The sequence below is a fragment of the Rutilus rutilus genome, assembly GCF_951802725.1.
Source record: "Rutilus rutilus genome assembly, chromosome: 16".
Lineage (NCBI taxonomy): Eukaryota > Metazoa > Chordata > Actinopteri > Cypriniformes > Leuciscidae > Rutilus > Rutilus rutilus.
In genome coordinates, this window is record NC_140224.1 from 29,917,533 (window position 1) to 29,942,859 (window position 25,327).

Consider the following 25,327-nt stretch of genomic DNA (forward strand, 5'->3'; position numbering starts at 1 on the left):
TTTCGATAAGCAATTTAATTTGCCACATAAATCAACTTCTCTGACAAGGGTTGTGTTTTGTAGATAAAGAGAAGTTTTTAAATAGAAGTTCTCTTTTGAATACAAAACCTAAAGTTGCCCAAACGGGATAAACATCTGGGTCAAACATTCCCAAGATAATAGGCCAAACATTCAATGATTTTCTGGACTGTGCCATTTTCATTGGCTCTAAATGTTTTAGATAAGTGGCTTCTAATAAAACCAAAAGGAAGGGACCTTGTAGGAAGAAACAATGGAGACTTGTGGTAGTTTTGAAGCACCACCCCCCAACCTGCCACCTCAACTCCTGCTGAATTGCATTCATCTCTGTTCCTCTCTTGGATCGACCGCTTGGTATACATTGCAGTGAGAGAAAGTGATTGGAGGATTGGCGTTTAGTTGTGCTTGAAACCACAGACTGAATAACATGCATGCTAGGTCTCCCCCGACTCAAAGGAATTTCACCAAGAGAGAAGTGTTCCAAGATCAACATTACAGTACATTCGTGGAAGAACAACACTCCTGTAAATTTCCTGGCTTTCCACGACTGTGGGAACCCTGTATGTTGATTCAGGAACATCCTTCTTGGCAAATCACAGTCATCCAGAAACCCAGCTCTGATATCCCAAATTATACTCTTCATTTTCTATCCATCTGATATTTTTATCTACCCAACTTTCTACATCCATCTCAACTCAACCTCATCCAGGTCTCTCACTTCAGTATGTGCAAAATGAATGCATATATACGTTCCGTGAGAGCCGCTAAATCTACTGTCAGTCCCTATCAATCTAAAGAGACACTCCATACTTAACTTCTCCACTTACTGCTTTACTGTCAACAAACCTTCGAAAATCTCTATCGCCTAGCTGTGCTGCCATCATTCACTGACATCCGAACCAGAACTGGGCTTCACTGAGGGCTCTGTGCGAGCATGTTTGGGTGTCCTGGGGGCTTCTGGGAAATCTCCTGTAATTTAGAGATAGCCTTGAGGGGGATCGGGACAAAAGGCATCTGTATGCAACACACAAAAGGCAGGGGAGTGGGGATGTTTGTGTCAGTGGGGGGGGACAGGCCTCTCCTCTTTAATGTGAAGAGTTAACTTCTCTGCTCAGTATCAAAGCCTTTGCTCTTCCCACTTCTCCTGTCCACTGTAATCTCCACCCATTCCAGCGCTGGAGAGAGACGGGAAGAGGGTATGAAGTAACAGAAACATCTGGAACAGTTTACTGTGAATGCCTTTGTGCCCAGCAAAAGGGGCTTTTCCACTTCTTGGGTAATCTCACAAATGCATACAGATTTTACCCTCAAATCAAAATAATAAATGCTAGAAAAGCTTATTTTTAGGACCATTTTGCAGTGACAATTTCCATGACAATCAATGACATTTTCCCACAATGTGAACCGTCATTATTGTTTTACTTTTGAGGGTTTTGCAATTCACATTAATCTCGATTGTGATTCTCATCAGATTTCCATTTTTACTATATTATTATAAAATGACTATTATAAAAGCATAAATTAAAGTTAAAATAACATAAAAACACCATGTTGTATAAATACTTTACAACTTAAATAATATATTATTGTTTTGAAACTTTTTTTGTTGTTGTTGGTTAATGAGCCTAATTTTTTTAATGAAAATAAAGAAATTTGTCATTTATATATTTTGATTCTGAGGTGAAATATGCATGAGTTTATGAGGTGAGGTTTTGTAAGATTCAACAACATAATAGATCTAAACTCTAGTGAGAAAATGTTTCAATGAGTTCATTTGTCTGGCTGTGTGAAAACAGTGGCTGAAAGGAATCTGTAATTTGGTCATATCCATGCAAGAGAGACCCACAAAAGCCTCTCCTGGAATCCCGGAGAAGATTAAATTCCTCTCTTATTTCTTGCCTTGTTCCCATGGGAATGCCAAAGGCCACCTTTCTGGATGAAAAATCTGGTGGAACTAAAATGTCCACCTAGAATCCATCAGTTCATCCAAACAAGCAAAAAAAAAAAAAAAAAAAAAAGGTGGATGTTTCTTTGTGCAGGAGGACGGTATAACACAAGTGACGGGGTTATGATGGTGGGAGGGGTCAATGCCCTAACTTGTCAATCATTTCCCTAACAGCTGTTTTCTCTGCTGTTCCAACAAAGACTCAAGATGATCTGCTCTCTTCACCGCAGCCTAAAAGACAGAGGAAAAGACAAGTTAGTTGTGAATCAAAATGTATGCACAACAAGCATTGCATTTACTGCAAGGCAAATATATTGAATCAAATGTGTTGCGCTATACCTCATGCTGCTTCCGCAAGTTATTAACAGTCTCTTCCTTCTTCAAAATAGCTGACTTTACTCTATTAAAAGAAGAGAGAACTATTTTTAATGTGGATGAGACCAGAACCTTAATTCAAACATAGTAAAACACCTCATCTGAAGGTTTAAAGCTAATCATATCAATGACACGGCACTAAAGGAAAAATACTCTTTGCCTCTGACCTCTGATGCACTTCTGCAAGCTCCTCTTCTTTCTCTCTGCTCACTCGCTCCACCTCTAAGCGGAGTCGTGCTTTGGCTTCAGAGATTTCCATCTTCATTCTCCTATTCTCTTCCTCTGTTTCTACAAGGCGCTCAGCAAACTCTTGTCTGATCACTTCTGCTAGGCTGCGGCGCTCATCTGACAACTTATCACGAGCCTGTAGCCATTTCATGAAAAGAGACAGAGGCAAAGCATGAGGAGGGTAGTTGATTGAAAACCCAGCTAAACAAATCACAACACTCACTGATGCTTTTAGACATTTCATTCCAAAATAAATAAATATGCAAATAAAACAGTTTAAAAGTATTAAAATAGGCTTAAATTATAATATAAATTATAATGTTGGGGTAAAAAAAATGACTCTTCTTGGCAAAAAAGACATTTCTTGGCAGTTCTGTGACATTCTCTGCTGTAGTTAAAGAGTGAAGCAACTGGCCTTGTGTGTCATGTGCAAACTCTAATCTTGGACATCTTATATAACTACAATGGGTAATCTATTTTCAGTCGTTTCACACACATGCATTTACAGTTAGGTGTAACATTAAATAGAAAGTGTCAAAGGTCAACCAGTTTATCACACTTTTAGAGAAACAAGTAGCCTAGCTTTTTACCTGAATGATCACTGAATCCGTCTGAGGACTTCCTGTCTTACTAAACTCAAGTTATTATTTTTATAAAGTCCAACTCAAAAATATATCATTTTTGAGTATATCATACCATCTATATATCTATATATCATACCATCTATATATCTATATATCATATCATACTATATACCATACCAACTCATCAATATATCAGGGGCCAAGCCCCTGAATCAACTCAAAATGAATAATTTTTATATGCACATGTCTTATTTATTGAGTTCCTTCTCAGATAGACACCATATGTCTGGAACCGAAGCATCTTTTGCACCACTTCTGGCCACAGTACCTATTGCGGCCTGGGCATGTGCCACACAGGATTCGAACCCACGACCTGAATGGTTCGGAGCTCGTGGCACGTGGTTTAGCAGCTTGCGTCACTCAGTTGACGCTGAATTACCAAACTGCCAAGGAGAGGCTTTAGTATAAGAATTAGCACACAAAAGCATGTTAACCAGATTAGCATGCTAAGCTTTCTTAATGTTAATGTAGCTTATGGTTAACCTGATAGCTGAAGAGCCACAATGCATTCGTAAAGTGTAGCATTTAATATCATGATATTATATTGTAATTAATGGCAATGTCCTTGTTTTGTTCTATTATAGCACCACCAAGTGGTGCAGTTCCACTGCTTTTTTTTATGTGTTCTCAGAGAGCGCCCATACATGTGTATGTCAAATTTGGTGAAAATATCTCATTTTGTTTTAGAGTTATAGACATTTATATGTATGAGACCATAAAAAATGCCCCATGGGCGACTTTGATTGGATTTTTTTTTGCCACTTACTATAAATTTTTTGACATTTGGGCATTGGCATGTAGCCAACAACCTATGTTTCCAAACTTCCTACGGTGGTTTTGTCTCGATCGGTCTAACGGTTTCGAAGATATTGGCAAATGTTTTTTTTAAGCGCTAAATCACAACGCTACACAAACAGTAAGGCGAAACCTAGCATGTTTGGTATCATTGGACTCGGCAAGGATTCAGGAACCAAAGGAGATGACTTGCGTGAAAAGAATTTTTGGACAAATCGTTCAGAAGTTATAAGCAAAAATAGCAATTTTTCTTATCTCCGGACCAGTAGGTGGCGCTGCGCCGAAACGCAGCATGTCGTCTAAGGTCATGCTTGTGATGACATGTACCAAGTTTTGTCTGAATACGATAAAGCGTTGCGGACATACAGCCTTAAGTCTGTTTTCGCAAGCGCTATGTAAAATTAGTTTGAGAGTATTCGAGAATGGTTTGACGAATCAACTTGAATTCCATAACTTTTTTTCGGCATGGTCTGAAGATGATCTGGTAAAATTTTTGTGAAAATCCGAGCAACCGTCTAGGAGGAGTTCAAAAAGTAGGTTTTTCTGAGAATTCAAAATGGTGGAAAGATTTCCATGACAGAAAATGACTTCATAGGGTGCAATCGAATCGTCTTGAGCCACGTAATCAGAGGAAACAAGATTGTTTGTTTCTAGCCTTTACGGTTCAAAAGTTATTAGCATAAACATGAGTGAAACTTTGGACAGTTGGTGGCGCTAGAGGGATTGAGTTAGAGACTACAAATTTGCTATGGTGACTGTTCAGACTGTCCTCTATCAGTGTGCCAAATTTCATAACATTCCCGCAAGCGATTCTATGGGCTGCCATAGACTTGGAAGAATAATAGGAACGCCAACAATTTCAAAAGGTGCATATGCACTTTCAGTGCTTGGCCCCTAATAACTGAGAATTGTTACAGTGTTGTGTATTTAGAGCTTGTGAAACGTGGTGCTTTCACACTAGCACTTTAGGTGCGCTCTCGAGTTCGATTGACGTCAGGGTTCGTTTGTTTGGATGATGTGAGCGGTGTTTTCCGAACTTGGGTGCAAACCGTACCCGAGTCTGCATAAAAAGGTTGGTGTGGGGTACGGTTCATGTGATCTCCGGTAGGGTTCGCTGCTGATATGAACACAATCGTACAAAATCGTAGAAGTAAACCGCCATTGATGACATATGATTCAATAAAACTGTGTGAAGCAGAGAGAATCTATCTCATTTCTGCTCGCCTTTTGCAGAAATGGACTCCCGTGTTCTTTAGAACATTTGCAGTACATTCGTGGCAGATAGACGCAAGTGCCGATATGTGAAAACAAAACCAAAGGTAGAAATACCAAAATATAAAAGAGTTGTGAGAAACAAAATACATTTTTAAACTTTATTACCCAATACAGTGGAATTAGAAGTACTGACTGTTTTTGTTTAGTATAAAGTTAGGACCAATTATCACTAATAAAATGTTAGGGAGCCGGAATCGTTACGTGAAAATGGAATCCTTATGATTCCCATCTCTGCCGAGAAATCTACAATGGAGTCTGTAGATTTATAAGTCACCTATTAACTATGAGTGAGGACAAACAAGGCAGCGTCCCCGTGACGGCGGTTACCTGGGTGAGGTCGCTTATCTCTTGCTCTCGTTGTCGTAACAGTGACTGCAGTCGGAGGAGCTCTGCCTCCATCTCACTGTGTTTCTCTCTCATCTCTTGCTGTTTCTGCAGTGCCGCCCGCTCCGAACGCTCCAGATCTCTGATCTCGGCCTCGTATTTCTCCCTCACGCGCTTTATCCTGCACACGACATACACATTTACATTCAGGTTGTAAAAACCACAGTTCTTCTGCCATATATGTTAAATGGATGGGCTTCAGTGACTTAAATGTAAATGGCCACATATCCTAAATTCAAACTATCCAGGAAGAGCCTAAATATGTGGCCCACAAGGATATTGTTTTATTCAAAACCCTGCTGGAAAAAAAAATCAGCATATGAGCTGAATGTAAATTTTTTTTCAGATTTGAAATTTGAATTACACACACAGTATATATACTATACATATATATATATATATATATATATATATTTTTTTATAATTTAAACTCATGATGAACAGTATGGCTGCACTGGTCAACCAGCAAGTTACTGGTCAGCAGGGACATTTGTAGCACATACCAAGTCTTACCATCAGTGGAAATAAACTGATGTGAGCAAAACTGTAACATCCTGTGCTATCCAGCTCTCCACAGACACACAAGTTCACATAAACAGGAAGGTGGAAACACACCGGTTGTCAGCCGCTCTCTCACACTCCTCTCTTGACCCTCTGGTCTCCTCCTCTAGTCTCTGAATGGCCAGCTCAATCTCTTTGTCTCTCCCTCGGCGCACTTCCTCTTTAAGCTCCCTCTCTCTGCTCAGCAGCCACGCTTCCTGTGAGAGGAAACACCATGTTTTGAGAGGACCTTAGAGACTTTGTAACCGTTGTAAAACTTTTTTGACTTTGTTAATACAGAGATGGTATGGTTGGTATCAGGGGTGGGTAAACACACTAAACCTGAAAACTTACACCATAGCAAACTACTCTGTTATCACCTTTAATTCTTGGGACAGGTGGATTATTACTAACCTCGACCAGTCCAAATAGCCTATTAGTGGTACACAGAGGTTAGCCAATCAGGTAATTTGCATTTGCTATGAAATTCTGACTGGTTTAGAGCAAAAAAGCTTAATGCACAAAAGAGATATTTGGAATCTGTCATTTTTTTTATGTTTTTGAAATAAGTCTCTTATGATCACCAAGTCTGCACTTATTTAAAAAAAAAAGTTTTACTTTACATTTTATTTACATTACTCCAGTCTTTAGTGTCACATTATCTTTCAGAAATCATTCTAATATGCTGATTTGCCACTCAAGAAACATTTAATATTTTTTATTATCAATGTTGAAAACAGTTGTGCTGCGTAATATTTTGTGGATACATTATTTTCAGGATTTTTTGATGAATATCGTAGAAAGTTAAGAACAAAGAATAGAACAGCATTTATTTGAAACAGACATATTTTGTAACAATAAATGTCTTCACTATCACTTTTGATCAGTTGAAAGCATCCTTGCTGAATAAAAGTGTAATTTCCTAAAAAACATATATACTGCCCCCAAATTGTTGAAACGTAGTGAAAAATGAATCGATTAGCATTAATGATAAACCTCAAAGCCAAGAAAATTCAGTATATAGTATTTTCTTGTTGAATAATAATGAACTAAATGTAATCATAACAACTGTTAGTGATCTTAGACGAGATCTTTATGTGAGATCACCTGACATTAATCATGAGAGAATGAAATTGATAAGTAGATGTACATTTAGGCACAACTATAACATATGCATATGTTCTAAACATATGCATACATCCATACAATTGCGTCTTACTCTGTAAACATGTAAATAAGTGTAGTACAAGATAAAATATATAAACTAATTTCAAAACATGTATACATAAACACTTACCTCTTTTTTCATATAATTTTCTTCCCATGTCTGTTTCTCAATTTCGAGCCTTTCCTTCAGGGCCTTAACTTCAACCTAATGAAAAATACAGACAAAAACACAATTAAAAGAACCAAAAGAATGAGACCCAACATTCTATATTGCCACAAAAATGTGCTTTCTTGTGACCTCTGCAAATATTGCACCACCAAATACAAGACAGGCAATTTGAGTTCTGGTCTGAAAGTCTCAGGCAAAAAAACAGCATGACAGGTTAGACAAGGAATGATGTACGAAGGGCAGGAGATGAATGCTGCACAGAATGACATCTTTAATCAAAAGACATTTCCTGAGAATGCTAAAAACGTATCAGTAATACTTGGTATCAATTCAATAATACTGAAAGTTGCATTTACTGCTGGCTTCCTTTGTTCATTGTTCTTACATTTCTTTGGTACTACTCACAAGAAAGTATCAGTTATACACACAGAACTGTAACCAAAGCATGTGGCTGGTTGCAGCATCTGATGTTACAATTTCTGATTGCTAAACATCTCCTTTTGTGTTCGATGCAATTAAGAAGAGGCAGAGTCAAATGATGGAAGAATGCTTTACTTGAATACATAACAGTTTGTGTGGACTAACATGACTAGATGTGAGTGTGTTACCTGGTGACGTCTCTCCTGCTCATCTCTGCTCTTCTCCAGTTCTTCTCTTAACGCTCTTCCTGCCAATGAGCTGTTGTCTTCCAACTGCTTCCTTAAGTCTTCCAGCTCAGCATGCTGCCTATATCACACACACACATTCACATTTAGTTTTAACGTAACTTGAATGTTTCATCTCGTCCCTCTCTTTTGAAAGCAACTAAAAAAAAATAATAATAATATAAAAAAAAGGTAACACTTTACTTAAAGCCTTTATTTATAATGCATTATAAAGATCTCCATAATAAACATTACATAAAAATGCATTATATTATTTGCAGATCCCTTGTTGCATCTGAAATTTGTTGTTTGCCATGTGTTTTAATGCTTTACACTTTATAAAGGTGTGTTCAGGGAATAGACAAGTATTATAATGTATTATCATTTAATTATATATACGGTGAATGGTTATGATTGTAACTGTGGTTTCAATTATTCATGAGACCATACAATGCAACATAAGGCATAATTAATGCATTAAAATACTTTTAGAATGCATGATATATAAAGGTTTTAAGTAAAGTGTTAAATATTTTCAAATCAGTATTTTTTTAGTCTACTAAAAATCACTTGAAAAGAGTCACTTGAGAAGCAAAATAATTTTGTTTTAAGTAATATACTTTTATTTTGCTTCATGTAATATATCTTATAGCTATTACTCCATTGGATTTTTTTCTTGTTTTAAGCATTAATCAGATCATTTTTTTGTGATTTTTAATAAAAAGGACAAATAAACTCAAAAGACTCAAGATGCATTCTCTGAAAATAATGTAAAATTGTTTTGTTGATATTTTTACTTGAACAAAAATCAACCATCCCAACAAGGAAAAGTATTGAAGTTTCTTAGTGTAATTATTTATGACAATTCCTAGCTAGCAACTTTTGGCACCCAATGGTTCAGCCAGATAATGTGACCTTAAACATCCTTTAAACCTGACCTGGCTCCCAGCTGTGTGATTCGCTCTTTCTCCTCGGACACTTCCTTATACAGGCGCCTCCTCTGCTGCTGCAGCGCGTTCTCCTCTTCCTGCAGCTGTTTCTCAAACCTGACACACAAACACACATTCATTTACTCAGTTGTGTTCTCATAATTCAATGCAGGTGAAATTAAGACTTCATCTTTGTCTTACGTATACACAAGGATCTGAGGGATGAAATTACTGTCATTGTGAGAATATGTAATCCTGTAATCAATAAAAAAGTAACTTTAATCTGATTAAGAGTATTTTAAAAATGTAATATAATCTAATTGTAAGTATGTATATATCGTTTTATAATCAGATAAATGCAGCCTTGGTGATCTTACCAACCCCAAACTTTTGAACGCTATCCAAAACTGTATTTCAGTCTGATCTTCACACAAAGCTATCATGTGGCTTCAGCATCATATGGGCCACGTTTATGGTGCTTTTATTGTATTTACATGTCTTTTTAGGAGCTTGACCGATGTGGTAATTATGAACTGTTGTTGTAGAGAAAGAGCTGCATGAGAAGTGTATGACAGAAGTTTGTGTGTGAAATAAAATGATCTTTGTAGCAAATTATGGTTCACAGATATAAACCAATGGTTATTGGTAATTTAAAAAAGAGATAAGGCCTTTGACATGTTCTACTTCAACATCCTGTTTTAACAGGAAATACATAAACACAGGGAAGAAAACTACAATTTCACAGAACAGCAGGGTTAGTCTGAAATAATTATAATTAGCTTTATATAAAAACAGCACTCTATATTCTTTATTCTCATAACTAATTAAATGTGTGTGTGTGTGTGTTCAAAAGCTGTATTTAGCTTTGAGCTCATGTCTAGCCAGTTTCCTCTGTCACACTTTCCAGGCCAGTTTGAGTGTGTTTGTGTTTTCTAACATCTGTGAACACATCGTCTTGGCTGCCCATCTCTGTCACTGGTTTGATCTCTGATGAACAGATGTGCACTGGACACATGTGAGTGTGTGTACCTTTGCTTAGCCAGTTCTCTCTCTCTCTGGCACTGTTCATCTCTTTCTCTTTCCAACTGCTGTCGTAACTCCTCGCTCTGCCTGACGTAGCGCTGAGCGGCCCTCTCGTCCGCCTGAAGCAGCTCTGCCTCGTGAAGAACTCTCAGTTTCTTCAGCTCCTGCTTGTGTTTGGAGATCAGCTTCTGAATCTCTGGCTCCAGACCTGGAAGAGTCAGTAATCAAACATTATAAAGAACTAACATAAATATTTGCAGTATAGCATTCAAATAATCATGGGAGTTCCAACAGAATTTAAAGGAGGAAAAGAATAAAACAATCACACTATTTGCTGATGCAAATGTTTGAATTACAATGGGATACAAAAGCCTACATTGAAAATCTGGGATTTCTGGTGTCACATTATTGCGGAAAGGTATATATATATATATACACACATACATACATATACATGTACTGTATATATTAAAATCAAAACGGGTGTCAGATGAGTGATATGCAGTTTGACCAGCTTGAAAGTCTTGAAAGTCTATTCTCATTATTATGTTAGCAATTAAAAACCAGTTTGCTCTGTCTCCAGGTTACGCACAAAGGAAATTATAGAACGTGAATACATGTTTCACAGGTGTGTCATATACAGTAACAGCCATTTTATTTTTGTCTTTAGGGCACAGAGACAAATCATACACATGTGACACATTTTGGCAGAAACATGCAGACTGGGCTGAAATGGATACTGTTGAAGCATCTGGTGATGTGGCACTGGTACAGACAGACACTTGTTGTTGAACTCTGCTGACCTTTCACAGTGATCTCCTTGATCTTTTTGGTCTTCTCATCGATCCATTTCTCCCGGCGGATCTTTTCTGTGGCACTCATTAACTCTTTTAGCTTCTTAATCTCCTGTGTGGAGGAAGAGAGGGATAGAAGGATGGTTAAACAGAAAGAGAAAACGTCACCAGCACCAGAAAGAGCGCACAGAGACGGCTACATCTTGAGACAGGCTCTTAAAATAACTATTTTAACTTGACACGATGCTGAGTGATTAACTCCCGCCAGGCCAGTCACGATGAAAATAAAATAGTCTGCGCGCTTATTACGATAACTACGGTAATCTACAGGCAGCGCAAAAAGATGAGCCTGTCATTTTCTTCTTACTGCCCACAAACCTTTGTGTACAGTAGATCTAAATATATATTGTCATACACAGAACATCCTGACATCCACTTTAGCCCTGCATTTATAAAAGTTCATGAGAGAAGTAGTGATGACTGATTTGTTAACAAATTGTTTAAATGTTCTTTGTGAACTGGATCAATTGAGTCAATAAAAAGATCCACAAAGAATAATTAGCTCATGAATCGGACATCACTACTTCTCTCATTGATGTGCCAAGGTGACCATAGCCGATGTTTGAAGATTTTCAGTGCATTACATTTCTGAATACTGTGCAGTGTATTCAGTGTAATATTTTATAATGCTTTTGTCTTTTTAAAAGCTCCATTCCATATTCACTGTAACTGCATTAAAGAGAGTGACCAGCACATTATTCATAATTTCTTCTTTTAGTGGTCCATGGGGGAAAAAAGGAAACTTTGGAACAACATGACGGTGAGTAATTGATAGCACAGAATACTTGTTTATTGGATGAGAACGAAAATGATAACTATGAGGATGTTCTCATTTACTACTGCATCTAAAAAGAAACTAAACAACTGAAGTCACTGAATAGGTTTATACATCAACCACTGGCTGGTTGCATACACCGCTTAGACCAGTTGTACATGTAAATCAACTATTTTTCCTCTTTAAGACTGGTCATAACTTCATGAAGTCATTTACATTGGCCTAATTTGAATCTGATTTAAATTAGACAGATTACCCATGGCTAACTGCTAGTTGGTCAGACTAGTTCTTAAGGCACAGTCTTCACATGATGACGGTTGTGTTTATACAACAGGCCAACTCATGCTACAGTTTTTATAATGTTATAATTTGTTCTGCATCTTTCCATGTTGTTGGGGATTCACTAGAGCAAGCAGTGGAACAGAATGATGAATAATGAATGAATGGAACATGAAAGTAAAAGTATTAAACTTCTGTAATTAATTAATTACATTAAATGTGCAGTCGACATTACATCTTTACGGTACATGTTTATTTTATCTTTTCTGTTTGGCCATTTCTGTATTTTGTTTGTGAATGCATGACAGATCAATATAACAAGTGCCAAAGCAATGGAAACTCACTGGAATATAGATGGTCTCACACACCAAATTTGCATACTGAATCGAAACTCATCTTATTCAGCAAATATTTAACCATTTATATGCAGCCACTTGCACTGCACAGTGATGCGTTTATTACAGACTGAACACAAGACACATTGCAGAGGGTTATGACAATGGCAAAGCAGCTCTAATTTAGCGTTTCTTTTATCCTAAATCTGAAAATAAACACTGCATGTTTGCTGCCTTACAAGAACTGCTGGTTCCTTGAAGTTTAAAAAAAGAATGCAAGGTTAATGGCTCCAAGCAAAATACAGCTGTCTCTGTGAGTCAGCGTTGAGAGAAGAATAAAAGAATGGAAATGACAGAACAATGGAGTGATGAGGGTTAGAGAGAAAAACAAGAGTTACCTCGCACATGGGACCCAGAATTTGCCACACCTACAAGGCAGACGGAAGGACAGAGAAAGAGATAAACGCACAACAAATGCAGAAAGAGAAACAGTTAGCAGTGGCAAAAGCAACTGAGCAGGCGAACATGCATTTGATGGTGTGCACAAGTTAATACAAACATTCTCACGATTGTGTGCAGAAACACAGCTAATGACAGCAGCAGAGAAAACCACAAACCACAGTGAAAATAAGAAATGTAGAAACCAGTACACGTTTGAGACTGAGGCACTACAAGATACACTTGAACAGACATTTAAAGGTCGATCGCCCCCTTGTGGCCAAAGCTGATGCAAAAACTGCTCAGACCCTGAGGCACCTCCTCTGCAGCAGGTCCTGATAGGATCACTGCACCACTTCATTAAAACTCAACTCACCAGCTCATGTTGCTCCTGCATCTGAGCGATCTTCTTAGTGTATTTCTGGTCCACCTGCTTGAGTTCTCCTACTACTTCCTCACACTTTTCACTCAGGGCCTTTTTATCATCAATCAGCTGAGAGAAAGAGAGAGAGAGAGAGACACATTAATACAAGCACAACCTCATCTAACAGTAAGACTAGAATGTCACAATATTTCACGTTGTTTGATTTTATTTGATAAAAAACACAGTAAAACAGTGTTATTATGTATTATATATTATTATATTATATAATATATATTATTACAATTTAAAATAAAAATTTGAATCAACTAAAAGCTATTTTATAATGTTACTGTGATGACAAAGTAATTAAACTTTAAAAATAAAAGTATTAATTTCTTTAAAAACAAAACAAAAAAAACCCTTATAAACATTTGTAAATTTTGCAATTGCATATATTTTTTTTAATTATGACATGATTTTCATGACAACTAAACATCTGTTTTCTCCTGATCCCTGTAATCCATCCAAATATTTTATTCTAGATTTTGTTTGTTTTGTTTTTGTAATTCTCACTATTCTCAATGATGAATTTTATTACTGTAAAACAATAATTAGGGAAGAGAAGTTCGTAAAGACAAATTTGATGATTGATGAAAGTTGCTGAATAGATGCTGTATAGAGGCTATTGTCTTGTCTTTAAATGTCTTTGTGTCTCTATGCTCGAGATTAATACCTGGTCTATAAACGTCAGGTGTCTCTGTATCGTAGCTTCATACTGCTGTTTCTGTAACTGGGACGTATGACTGAGCTCTTTCTCGGTCTCCTTCACATGCCGGATCGTCAGCTCCCTCTGCTGGGCCTAAAGACACACATTCATATTTACAAATTAGTCTCAGGCAGCACTATGCACAGATCTGCGGTTGCATATTTCACGTAAACATTGGTAAAAGTCATCTGAGGTTGTGCAGAGTATTCTGAAACATACAGATGATAATATATGCATATGTGTGTTTGTTTTACCAGCGCTGTTTGTAGCATATTGACGGTGCGTTTTTTCTCATCTAGCTCCAGTTTGAGTCTCATCATAGAGCCGGTGACCTCAGCAGCTGTGGCCGACGCTTGTTCCACAACTGCTAGATCTTCCTCTGACAACACCACCTACACACACACACACATATGAATATAAAATTCAGTGCTGATATAACATAAAACTTAATAACTTCATATAGTCCGTTCAAATGTTTACCTCTCTATGTGATCCAGAGGTGACCGAGCGTGGTCTCTCCTGCTCGGACTTCTCCATCTCATCCAGGAAGCTCATAATGGTCTGCAGTTTAGCTTCTGAAAGCAGAGCGCCCCCATCTGGAAGGACTGGAGTCTGACTCAGCTGCCTGTGCCGTTCCACGTTATCAGTCGTCAGAGAGTTGGCGTCTCCATCCTAAGAAGAAAATGTATGTGAAGGTTAGCCAATCATAAAAAGGTCATTTACATTGCTGTTCAAAAGTTTGTGGTCTTTAAAGAAATGAAATTGTATTCAGCAATGATGCATTAAATTGATCAAAGGTACAGTAAAGACATTCATAATTTTACTAAATATTTCTTTTTCAATAAATGCTGTTCTTTTCAACTTTCTATTCACCAAAGAATCCTAAAATATGTATCACAGTTTCCACAAAAATATTAAGCAGCCCAACTAATAAGAATAATAATAAATGTTTTTGAGCAACAAATCAGCATTTCAGAATGATTTCTGAAGGATCATGTGACACTGAAGACTGGAGTAATGATGCTGAAAATTCAGCTTTGCCGTCAAAGGAATAAGTTAGATTTCGATATATATTAAAATAAAATAAAAAGTTGTAATAATATTTCATAATATTAGTTTTACTGTATTTTTAATCAAATAAATGCAGCCTTGGTGAGCTTAATAAACTTCTTTCAAAAACATTAAAAATAAACCTTACCACCCCCAAACTTTTGAACAGTAGTGTATATACAGAACTGAAGATAGGAAAGTGTCAATCCACCTTGTCAATCCACGCATACTTGTCCTTCCTGTAGCTCTTGGGCTCTGACAGTCTCTCTGGCTCCTCTTCTAAGAGCTTCAGTGTGTCTAGCAGGTCATTCAGAGTGGTTTTTGACTGCGTCCTGCTCGATGGCGCGCCCTGCCGCTGGTCCTCCATGCTCACAGATCTCTGGAGGATCTCCTTAGGGCATGAAGCAATGTGATAAGTAAAAGCTTTAAAATAAAAATTCACAGCTGGTGAAAATAGGGCCAGTTTGTTGTAAGTGGTTACCTGTGAACACTGAGATCCTCTGCACACAGAACCAACAGGTGACGCGGCCCTCAAATTTGTCACATCATCCAGATCAGGCACCACATTTACATTAGAATCTGAAGAATAAATGGCAAAGATTGTGACTACTTAAGAGTGACTTATGTGACCTCATGAAATTCACCCACAAAGTATAAAAGGACACAGAATAAGGTAGAGGAAATCGAGTTTGATCAGAGACCCAGAGTAGTGCACACCTGTGTTCATAGCCTTGACGTCAGTGGGAGAAGTGGGTGAACTCTTGGTGAGTTTTTTACGGCCCACTTTCCCAGCATGTCTTATTGCCTCTACCTCCTCCTCTGCGATCTGTTGTACCTCTGCAGCACGTTGGGCTCTTTTCTGCTGAAGCTCCTGTTTGGATGCACAATTGATGCAATAATACGTCAGAAAACAATGAAAGCAGCCAACACAAACTACAATAGCATTGCAAACTACACTCTACCTGTATGGCGGTATGCCGAGCCAGACGAGCTTTCTCCTCCCTGATGCGTTTTCGATCATCTTCTTTCTTCTTCAATGACTCTGTGGTTTTTTCCTCCTCTGCTCTTTGCTCCCTCTCCTAGGGAAAATACACAGAATCACCCACAAGAATGGAGTGATACCTTTGAAATAGGCTAGATACCATCAAAGTGAAAGTGATGTGTAGCCAAGTATGGTGTCCCATACTCGGAATCTGTGCTCAGCATTTCACCCATACAAGTTAACACACACACCGTGAACACACATTTTTACTGTAGTGCCCTGGGAGCAATTGACCTATCCGTAAGCCCCTCCCCTCGAACGCAGATTAGCCAATGGCAGTTAAGTATCAATTGCATGGGGACCAGAACTTGGACATCTTTAGGTTTCAGCGCCATATAGAAACATCGGTTTTATGGTGTTTATGTTACAAAAATGGTAAAACGATGTGCCTGGGGTACTTGTAACACTGATTCCAGGTATCCTGAGATGATGGGCATTGGTATTCATGTACTGAATCACCGTACTGTGCGCGTTCACCAGCACGTTTCAAAAGTGTGATAAGATTTGCGCGAACGAACCAATTATCAGCGCAATACGACTGAAGCCCAGTTTATTTATAATATCAGTGATGTGAGCGCAGTAACCTGATTCCCTAAGGATTCAACCCCAATCCCAATTAGGGGTGGGGTAAAAAATCGATTCTTAGATGCATCGCGATGCGGTCGGACGTGGACGTAGGAATTTTTTTTCCTAATAACATAATATTGACGGATCGCAAAAGGCGTAACTCTAAAGCGGACGTGCAGTGTGCGAACAGACTGTGGCGTGCACATAACAGAGACGAATGATGGTTGAGCGCCAAATTCGAACGGCACCCTCTTCGTTAAAAGCTAACGTATGGAAAATTGCCAATTTCATTGTGACCTATTTAGTATTTTTTGTATGAGAGCTGCTTTCTGTATTGTTTAGTTTTCACATCAATATGCAGTAAACCGATCTGTTATACGTACGTTATACTGCCCTCCACAGTCATAACTCTTTATTATTTAGTTGTGTATAAGAGCGGCTTTGTATGTTACTAATTATTCAGAATATGCGTAAGTCCACAAGCATTATGTTTGTATGAGAGCTGCTGGTACATAATTCTGTATTTTTGAACGAAACCTGTTTGTGATTTTGCTACAGCAAAATGTTTTTTTTGTCTGAAGGATTATATTGCTCATTGGAAATAACAGGAGGATGTTGGTTAGAAGTCTATTATTAAATGCTAGAGATTCAGAATATGCTTAAGTTTGTAATCATTTACTACAAGTATGCTGCTAGTACAGGCACACGTTTATTTTCCTGTTGGTTCTTTGCAATGTTGGGACAAATGCTGGCAAATTTAACCTTACAGTTGACTTGCCAAATCACTTCCATTTGTTTTATTAATAAAATGAATATAGGAAGTAAATTCTTTATGAGTCATACATTTAAAAGTACCAAGTAGTTTAAAAAAACAAAAAAAAAACATTGATAATCGTTACCCTCTGAATCATAATCGAATCAAGCCTAGAGATTCCTACCCCTAATCCCAATGAAGACAAAAACGTTCATTTTCTGGTTGTCATACTCTCATTAAGTTACAATTAAAGTTAGGGAGTCCATGCTAACGTACAAACCTAAATAGCTAACTGTTCTCACGTCATGTACAGTTTAGGTCAAAAACACCCGATGGCTCAAAAAACAGCCATCTGCGATCTTGACGACCGTAACACGAGGCTTCTCCCGGTTGCATTGTGATCTATAAACCCTCGCTTCCAAATGAATCGTGTTACGTACCATATTTATTTTGAAATCTTTTATATATCCCTCCATGGCATATTTAAGTCCCACTTGAATGCTCCTCGACAAGAGGTGGTCCTTCTGTGTCCAAAATTGATCAAAAGCATCTTGTGACAAGGTTTTCACACGGACAGCTGTCATTGTAAGATAGTTAGCAACTCTGTTTGTTTGTCCGAGACAGCAACAATAACTAAGGGGGGCGGGGCTTACCGGTCAATTGGGGTTTAGGTGCTTTGCTCAAGGGCACCTCAGTTGTGGGTAATGAGGGTGGAAGAGAGTGGTCATCTTAAAGACATTTTCTAAATGTCTATGTAACATCTAAGGGACATATGATGAGCAAACACTCTGCATCTTGCAGATGTAAATGCAGACATCAAATAGACGTCTCTGTGATGTACATGTGCTATCAGGGATATAATATACTATAATATAATACAATACAATAAAATTTTATATAATTCAAGGTATTATAAACCTTCTTGGGTGAAATACATTACCTTCTTTTTAGATGTGAGGAGGTGTTTGATTGTATTCTCATTGGCTCTCTTTCTGTTGGTATGGCGACGATACCAACGCTGGATGATAATAGCAGCATGGTTCACCTGCTGAATATACCTGTAATTTTTTTTTTTAAATGTGTTTAACCATGTACAAACAAAGGCCATTTTTGAAAAGTCTGAAATGTCTAAAGGCCAATCAAACATTTGTACGGAGATGATTACGTAAAAAAACAACTCAAGTGCAAACATATGAGGGCTGGAAAACACTGCTGACCTTTCGGCCTCCTCCTCGGTCACCTCTCGTCTGCGTGGCTGACCTGGGCTTCGGGGACTACGGGGGGCGTTGTTGTTGGAGCTCGATGACGCAGAAGAGAAATTCTTCTGAGACTTAGTAAGAGAACCACTCACATCCAGAGTCGAATCATCGTTTACGGTGGCTTTGATTATGTTACTGTTAAAACAGAAAGAGGGAGAAAACTGTAAATGTGTAAGCCTGGAAACAGCATACTCTAGCAAAAATAGAGCCTTATGTCTAAGATTAGTTCACAGAGCTGTGCAATCATTTAACGGTCATTATGAACCTACTTGAAGGAGGGTTTCTGATTGGAGCTCTTGGGAGTGAGGGGTTTCTCTGAGTGGTTGTTGTGGAGGATGGTGGTCACAGAGTTTCCCACAGCTGCTTTATTGCTCCTGAAAGTCAACACACAGACATCCTACATATTCAAATACATTTTTGCATAATATAATAATTCATTATATTAATATATATATCAATATAATCTGCTGTATATTGAAAGAAGTATTTTTGAAAGTCTCTTACGCTCACCAAGGCTGCATTTATTTGATTAAAAACAGTTAAAACTATGGCTGCATGATTCATTGAAATAAAACCAAAATCACGATTTTGCTTAGTGCGAATATGAAATCAAAAAGGTTGTGATTTTTAATTAAATATATGGAACACTGCGATCAGAGCGGCTTGTTCGGTTCAGTAAATGCTGCTCTATCTCTGCAAACGCTGAGTTCGAGTCACTTATAATGTGCATTTCAAAAGTAAAATGCACCAAACATTAAGTTTTCACTTCATAACGTTTGAAATAACTTCCATTTGGGATCTGAAGTGGCTTCTGATCACAGAATGAGGCAGACAATATGTTACTTTGTAGTATTCTATACTGTAATTAATGCTAAGTCGATTAGCACGGCTTTATAATTATACTTTATTCTTATGAAAATACCTGATATGACTTAAACACAGATAAACCACGTTTACTGTCTTCATGTTTAATAAGTCAAAGCCTTTCTATCTTTTTTTTTATTCAGCTACCTACAGTGATAGCTGGATGCCTTTGTCCATATTAGGAATTTCCTGGAAGTTTTATTACTTCTGTGAGGCATATTTGGACTTTCTGCACAAGGGCGCCCTTCAGCTTCCAGTATCAATGAAACATACATTACATGTGTTTATAACGCTCAATAATGCTCACACCACCCTATTTTGGGCAAAAATATGAAAAATAATACTTCTCTCTAAAGAATGTTTTTTTTTTCCTCCGGTGTAGTGTACAGAAAAGCTCCTTTCTAATGATTTATAGTTATAGGCCTGCATGTTAACAGGACACCCTGCAGTTTTCCATAAAATAAAATTTCTCTTAAAAATTATATTATTGGTATAATGTTAATTATTACATTATTATATTTATTCTTAAATGTATTGTATTTTTTATTTTTAATAATTAAATAGTAATAATTATTATTTTTGTTAATATTTTTATTTAGTATTAATAATTATTATTAGTCATATTGATGTCATTAGTCAATATTAGTCATATTGATCCAGAAAATATGATTTTTTCCTCCCAAATTGTGCGGCGTTAGTGAAAACAGTAATATTGTGAAATATAATGGCAATTTAAAATAACCATTTTATATTTTAATATTTTTTTTAAATTGTATTTATTCCTGTGATGGCGAATCTGAATTTTCAGCAGCCATTTCTGTTATTTCAGTGTTACATGATCTTTCAGAAATCATTCTAATATGATGATTTGGTGCTCAAGAAACATTTTTAGGATTTTTTGATGAATAGAAAGTTCAAAAGAAGAGCATTTATTTGAAATAGAAATGTCTTTACTGTCACTTTTGGTCAATTTAATGTTTCACAATAAAAATGCATAAAAATTTAATCTTACTGATACCAAACAGAAGAAACTCACAATTTAGGAGCAATTTATATTTGTCTACCAAACAAAATTCTGTCAAGTGTATCAAAACATTCTGGTTCTGTATATTTAAAAGCCATAAAGTCTAAAGGAATCGAAGCAATCTTCTCCCCAGGACATGCTCATGCTTTAATTGACAAGCACAAAAAAAGGCATAAAGTTGTCAGTGACACTGTTGTCATGGCAACAGCAGAGTTGGAAAGCTAAACCATGAGGACAGTGTCTACGCTGTCGGAGAAAATGGCCTCCCACCTGTTGTTGGCAGTGAAGTTGGCAGCCAGAGAGACGCCAGCTTCCCTCTTCTTCAGCCCTGTAGGAGAATCCATACTGCAGGTACTGTGAGAGCTGCTGGGCACAGGGAACACTCTCTGCTGATCATCCTGAAAGCAAGACAAACCACATGACTTTTAATCTTGCCACTGTTTAAGGCCTTTTGAGTTCATACATTCTAGTTAAGTTACTTTTCATGGCATAACAATCAGAAGGGCCAGTTACCCATAAAAAACGTTTAATAAGATCTGACGATCACAATGGCATGAGACATAAAGTAGTGGATGAGTTGGACTTTACCAGGATGTTCCAAGTGGTACGGTCTTTGGACATCTTGGAGAGGCCGGCCAGTTTTCTACGTCCATCAGAGCTGCTGTTGAACAGAGCCAGGAAGTCTTCTGTGTGGCCTTCACTGCAATCAGACGCAGAGAGAGAGAGAGACAGGAAGGAAGGAAAGAAAGAAAGGTCAGAGTATTACACACCAAACACACGAGGAACATATAAACACAACACTAGACCAATAATACTGACACTTCTCGTAATGTTTTTAAAAGAAGTCTCTTTTAACCCCAAGGCTGAATTTATTTGATCAAAAGTACAGTAAAAACAGTACTATTGTGAAATATTCTTAGAAATTAAAACAACCGTTTTCTATTTTAATGTAATTTAAAATATAATTTATTAAAGGGATATATTTATTGTATTATATAATTATATTATTGCTATTGGTACATGCTATAAATTAATAGTTGTTGTATAGGGTTTGTTCAAATGCTTCTTATAAACATTAGGAATACCTAGCATGTGTTTCCTTTCTTTAGAACAAAAATAAAGGCAAATCCAGTGCATGACCTGAGATTCAGCTCCAGTAAAACCAACCAGACTATTTAAGCTAAACATATCAGACGAGCATATAAAAAAAAAAACTTTCCTTTTTCTGAGGTGACAACAGCTGCACTGGGCTCCCAGCAGAGGAATGCTACAGCAGAGGGGCAGATGTCCATAAGCATATGGCAATCGCACCCCTTAACATTTAAATTGCATCAAATGTTTAACATGATGTCCACCCCTATGTCTGACCCACCGGCATCTGTGCTGCTAGCAACTTCAGTATGCATATGTGAGTGTTTTGGGGGTGTGAGGGGCGCCTAGCGTCAGCTGCTCCAATGAAAAGCAATTCAAGGTACCGCATTCCTCCACATTTCCTCTTTTTAAGTGATTCAGAGGAACGAGGGGTCACGGAATGACAGTTATTAAACACCAGAAGGAAGGGGGAAGGGGTATTGGGTCGTTCCTTCATTTAAACCCCTCTGTGGCATCCCAGGATGCAGTGGGAGGGGAGGGGAGGGCAGGACTGGCAGCTGCCGGACAAAAGAATTTCAGCACGCACACTTCTCCTTTCACTGAGTCCTCATTCGAGCGAAACCGGAGACCCCGGCTCCCCTCTTGACAAAGCTGAACCCGGCCTCCTCTTGCTTGTCTAGTGTTGCAGCCAGCAGGCCACAATGGCTATTGTCTGGGGAAAACCAAATTCACTCAAACCCCCAGCTGTTGCTGCTTTAAGGGTATAAATCCCCAACCTCCACGTCTAGGAGGTGATCAACCAAGCATACCACAGCTTGGGTGAAGCGAGTGCATGAAGGCATGTGCACTAGACATGTGCGTGCACAAACATGCCATCATTGCTTTAAAAAAAAAAAATCATACATGTTGAATAACCTCTCACTCATGTCCCTTGGGGATTATCCATTCTCAAGGTCTGAATAGGACAGCTGGCAGTGAATCTCACAAAACATCTTATTTCATCGCAAAATCAAAAGAAATCAATCAGAAATTATATGTTTCATAAAAGCCATTTTAAGTCCCTTTAGGACCAAGATTTTTTTTTTATAAATTTTTTTGCATTGAGACATCATTTTAATTATAATGAAACAGATTTTTCCCCTCAAATTCTCATTACCGTAATGCAAAATATCTTAATACTTTAATAATAATATAATCCCATTAGATTCTAGTATTTTTTAAAACAGTATTATAAAAGCAAACACTACATTTTGTAAAGTAACTCAGCATAAACTACAGAAAGCACAACATATGATGTATAAATACTATACAACTTAATATATAAGTATAGTTTTGTGCAATATCCTTCTTTTTTTTTGCACCACGGTAATGAGAATTGGAAAGAAAATGTTTCATTGTAATAAAAATAATAATGTCACAAACAACCCTAAACCTATAGATCCTAAAAACAGGCTTAATTTTATTAAATGGGATTTAATTCTTTTTCTTTTTGAGATTCATCAGCACCAGAAGAGTCAAATGGCATGCAAATGAATGACAGATGGTTCTGTACCTGGGGCTCGTGTTGGCCTGCTGGTTCACCTGTGTGGTGCTGTTAGACCGACGCAGGTTCTTAATTGCCCGTGAGCTTCCCAATCCAGCATCAGCCTGCCAAGAAGAAGGAGTGCAAAACAGTTATACTACTAGGCCTGCTGCAGACTAAGAACAGGTTTAAAATGGCGCATCTCTCACTTTAAAGGAGCAGTTTTTACACCCAACATTTGGTTACAAGACAATCAATGATGTTATTGATGTCCAAACTGCACAGTAATATTATATTACTTTCAGTCTGTTCTTACACATAAAGTTATCACATGGCTTTAGGCGATGTGAAATGTAGTGCAAGAGTCATATGTATTAATTTACTTATATGGAGCTTTTATAGTATGAAAGAATCTATATGGAGGTGTATTAAAAAGTATATTTTTGTTTTCCAAAAAATATGATGGTGAGTAAATAATGACAGAATTGGGTGATTTATTGCTGTACTTTAAACAAAGAAAGAATGGTGATATTAAATATCCTCATTTTCATTAGCCCAAATCTTAATAAATGAGTCAAATGGTGAAGACAAACACATGCACGACAGAAACGTTTCCTTTATGACAAATGCAAGTCTCCAAGGGAAGATGGTGGCGTCAAGAGTCCAATTTTATACTTTCATTTAATGGTTATCTCAATAGTGGCAATGAAAACACATAATAACACTTAACTGCTGTGCATAAAATAAAGCATAACCTGCTTTGTCTGAATCACTCTGAAGTGCTATGTATATACACAGTTATGACCGGCATTGTTTATTTGATTCCCCTTATACAAGAGACACCTACTACAATATTGTAGCCAAACAGACTCACCAAAGTGTTTCGCTTCCCCCGGCCGTCACTGGCCACAGACACAGATATGGATCGAGAGAAGTGTTTTCCAGGTGAAGCACTGCTGGGTCTGCGGCCCATTGCGAGCTGAGAGCCGGTCAGGCTGAGGTCCAGCACGTCTCCAGCTGCTCCTGTCTGGATCGATGCGGACGGACTGCGAGTTGTATGCATCTTAAAATGATGAGCATAGAAGAGCTCAAAAACCAAGATCTAACCACAGGTAGTGCTGGATACTGTCAGGATTCCCACAACTTTTGTCTATTGAATTTCCAATGTGATTACCAAATCACTATTATTTTATACACATTGTATTTAACGTTACACTGATTTTATATTTTAGAGCTAAGCATAACTAGAAACATCTATATTGACTATAAAAATTTCCATCACTTTGAAATCTCAATGTTCAGTTTCTCTATTATTTCATGGTTTTCCCATGACCGTTAGATCTTATAGATCAGAAGAAGGTGGAATACCACAGTTAATAGTATTGTATGTCAACACGAATACTGTAAAAGATGCTGTTGAACAGCACAAGTAAAGTCATCCATGGGTCAGTCTCTATGGTAACAGATTCAAAGCATCAATACCGTCCATCATATATCAAAACATTTCCAAACACTGTTTGGGTTCCCTAAATAGTTTATATTATCTGTAAATTGGAAACTAGATATAAAACTAGATATCAATATGACAGTCTAGAACTTTCTATTACAATTGTCTACAGTTTAAACACATAAAAACAAGGACATTTTTAAAACCAAAGGCCTCCTTCGGTATCAGCTCAAACCTGATGAAGGTCAAAAGAAACACAATACACTGCCTCTGAGAAACATTGCAAAAAAATATGAACAGATGTTTTATTGAATAGTTACTGGATACTACCACAGGATTGCATTGACTTGGTTCAGCTATGGCGAAACTGTCTTTCTTGCACCACTTCTTGCTAGCTTCACTTGATAAACACGACGAATACAGTAGGATTAAACTGTCAATCCACTGCTTACCTTCTCTAAATCGTCCACATCAGATGAAGCAACTGTCTTTATTCAAATAAGAGCGTTGTTATTCCCGTTTGGAGCGTCTGACAGTGATTTCTCATCTGTCTCCAACTCCACAGCGCAACATCTTCTCATTGGCAACCAGAAAACACACACGAGCGCCGCCCATTATGAGTTTTGATTGGTGGAGATACGAGCAATCCGATTATCTGATTGGCTATTTCGATGTGTATTTTAGACTTGATGGCTGCAAGAGGCGTGACGTAAAGGTAAGATAGGTAGGCGTGCTGCACAGGCGGCAGATGTGGTGTCA

At 37.6% G+C, this 25,327-nt stretch overlaps 1 protein-coding gene across 2 annotated transcripts; it reads right to left on the reverse strand.

The window, feature by feature from the left end:
* Positions 1-671: 671 nt before the first annotated feature.
* On the reverse strand, positions 672-25,177 carry cep131 (centrosomal protein 131). Of its 2 annotated transcripts, XM_084434040.1 has the most exons (27): positions 25,021-25,177; positions 23,996-24,184; positions 23,152-23,246; positions 21,096-21,207; positions 20,778-20,905; positions 18,889-18,993; positions 18,578-18,754; positions 18,301-18,418; positions 15,960-16,076; positions 15,715-15,868; positions 15,479-15,576; positions 15,209-15,388; positions 14,428-14,619; positions 14,202-14,339; positions 13,915-14,040; positions 13,194-13,310; positions 12,778-12,807; positions 10,940-11,042; positions 10,143-10,344; positions 9,123-9,230; positions 8,149-8,266; positions 7,502-7,576; positions 6,280-6,422; positions 5,608-5,785; positions 2,506-2,702; positions 2,303-2,363; positions 672-2,194 (listed from the first exon to the last, which is right to left on the reverse strand). In XM_084434040.1, exons 2-27 carry the CDS (start codon positions 24,182-24,184, stop codon positions 2,123-2,125), a joined length of 3,333 nt encoding a protein of 1,110 aa, XP_084290166.1. In that variant the 5' UTR covers positions 25,021-25,177; the 3' UTR covers positions 672-2,122. The 2 variants fall into 2 exon arrangements, with proteins under 2 accessions (XP_084290166.1, XP_084290167.1); XM_084434041.1 differs by lacking the exon at positions 12,778-12,807.
* Positions 25,178-25,327: the final 150 nt, after the last annotated feature.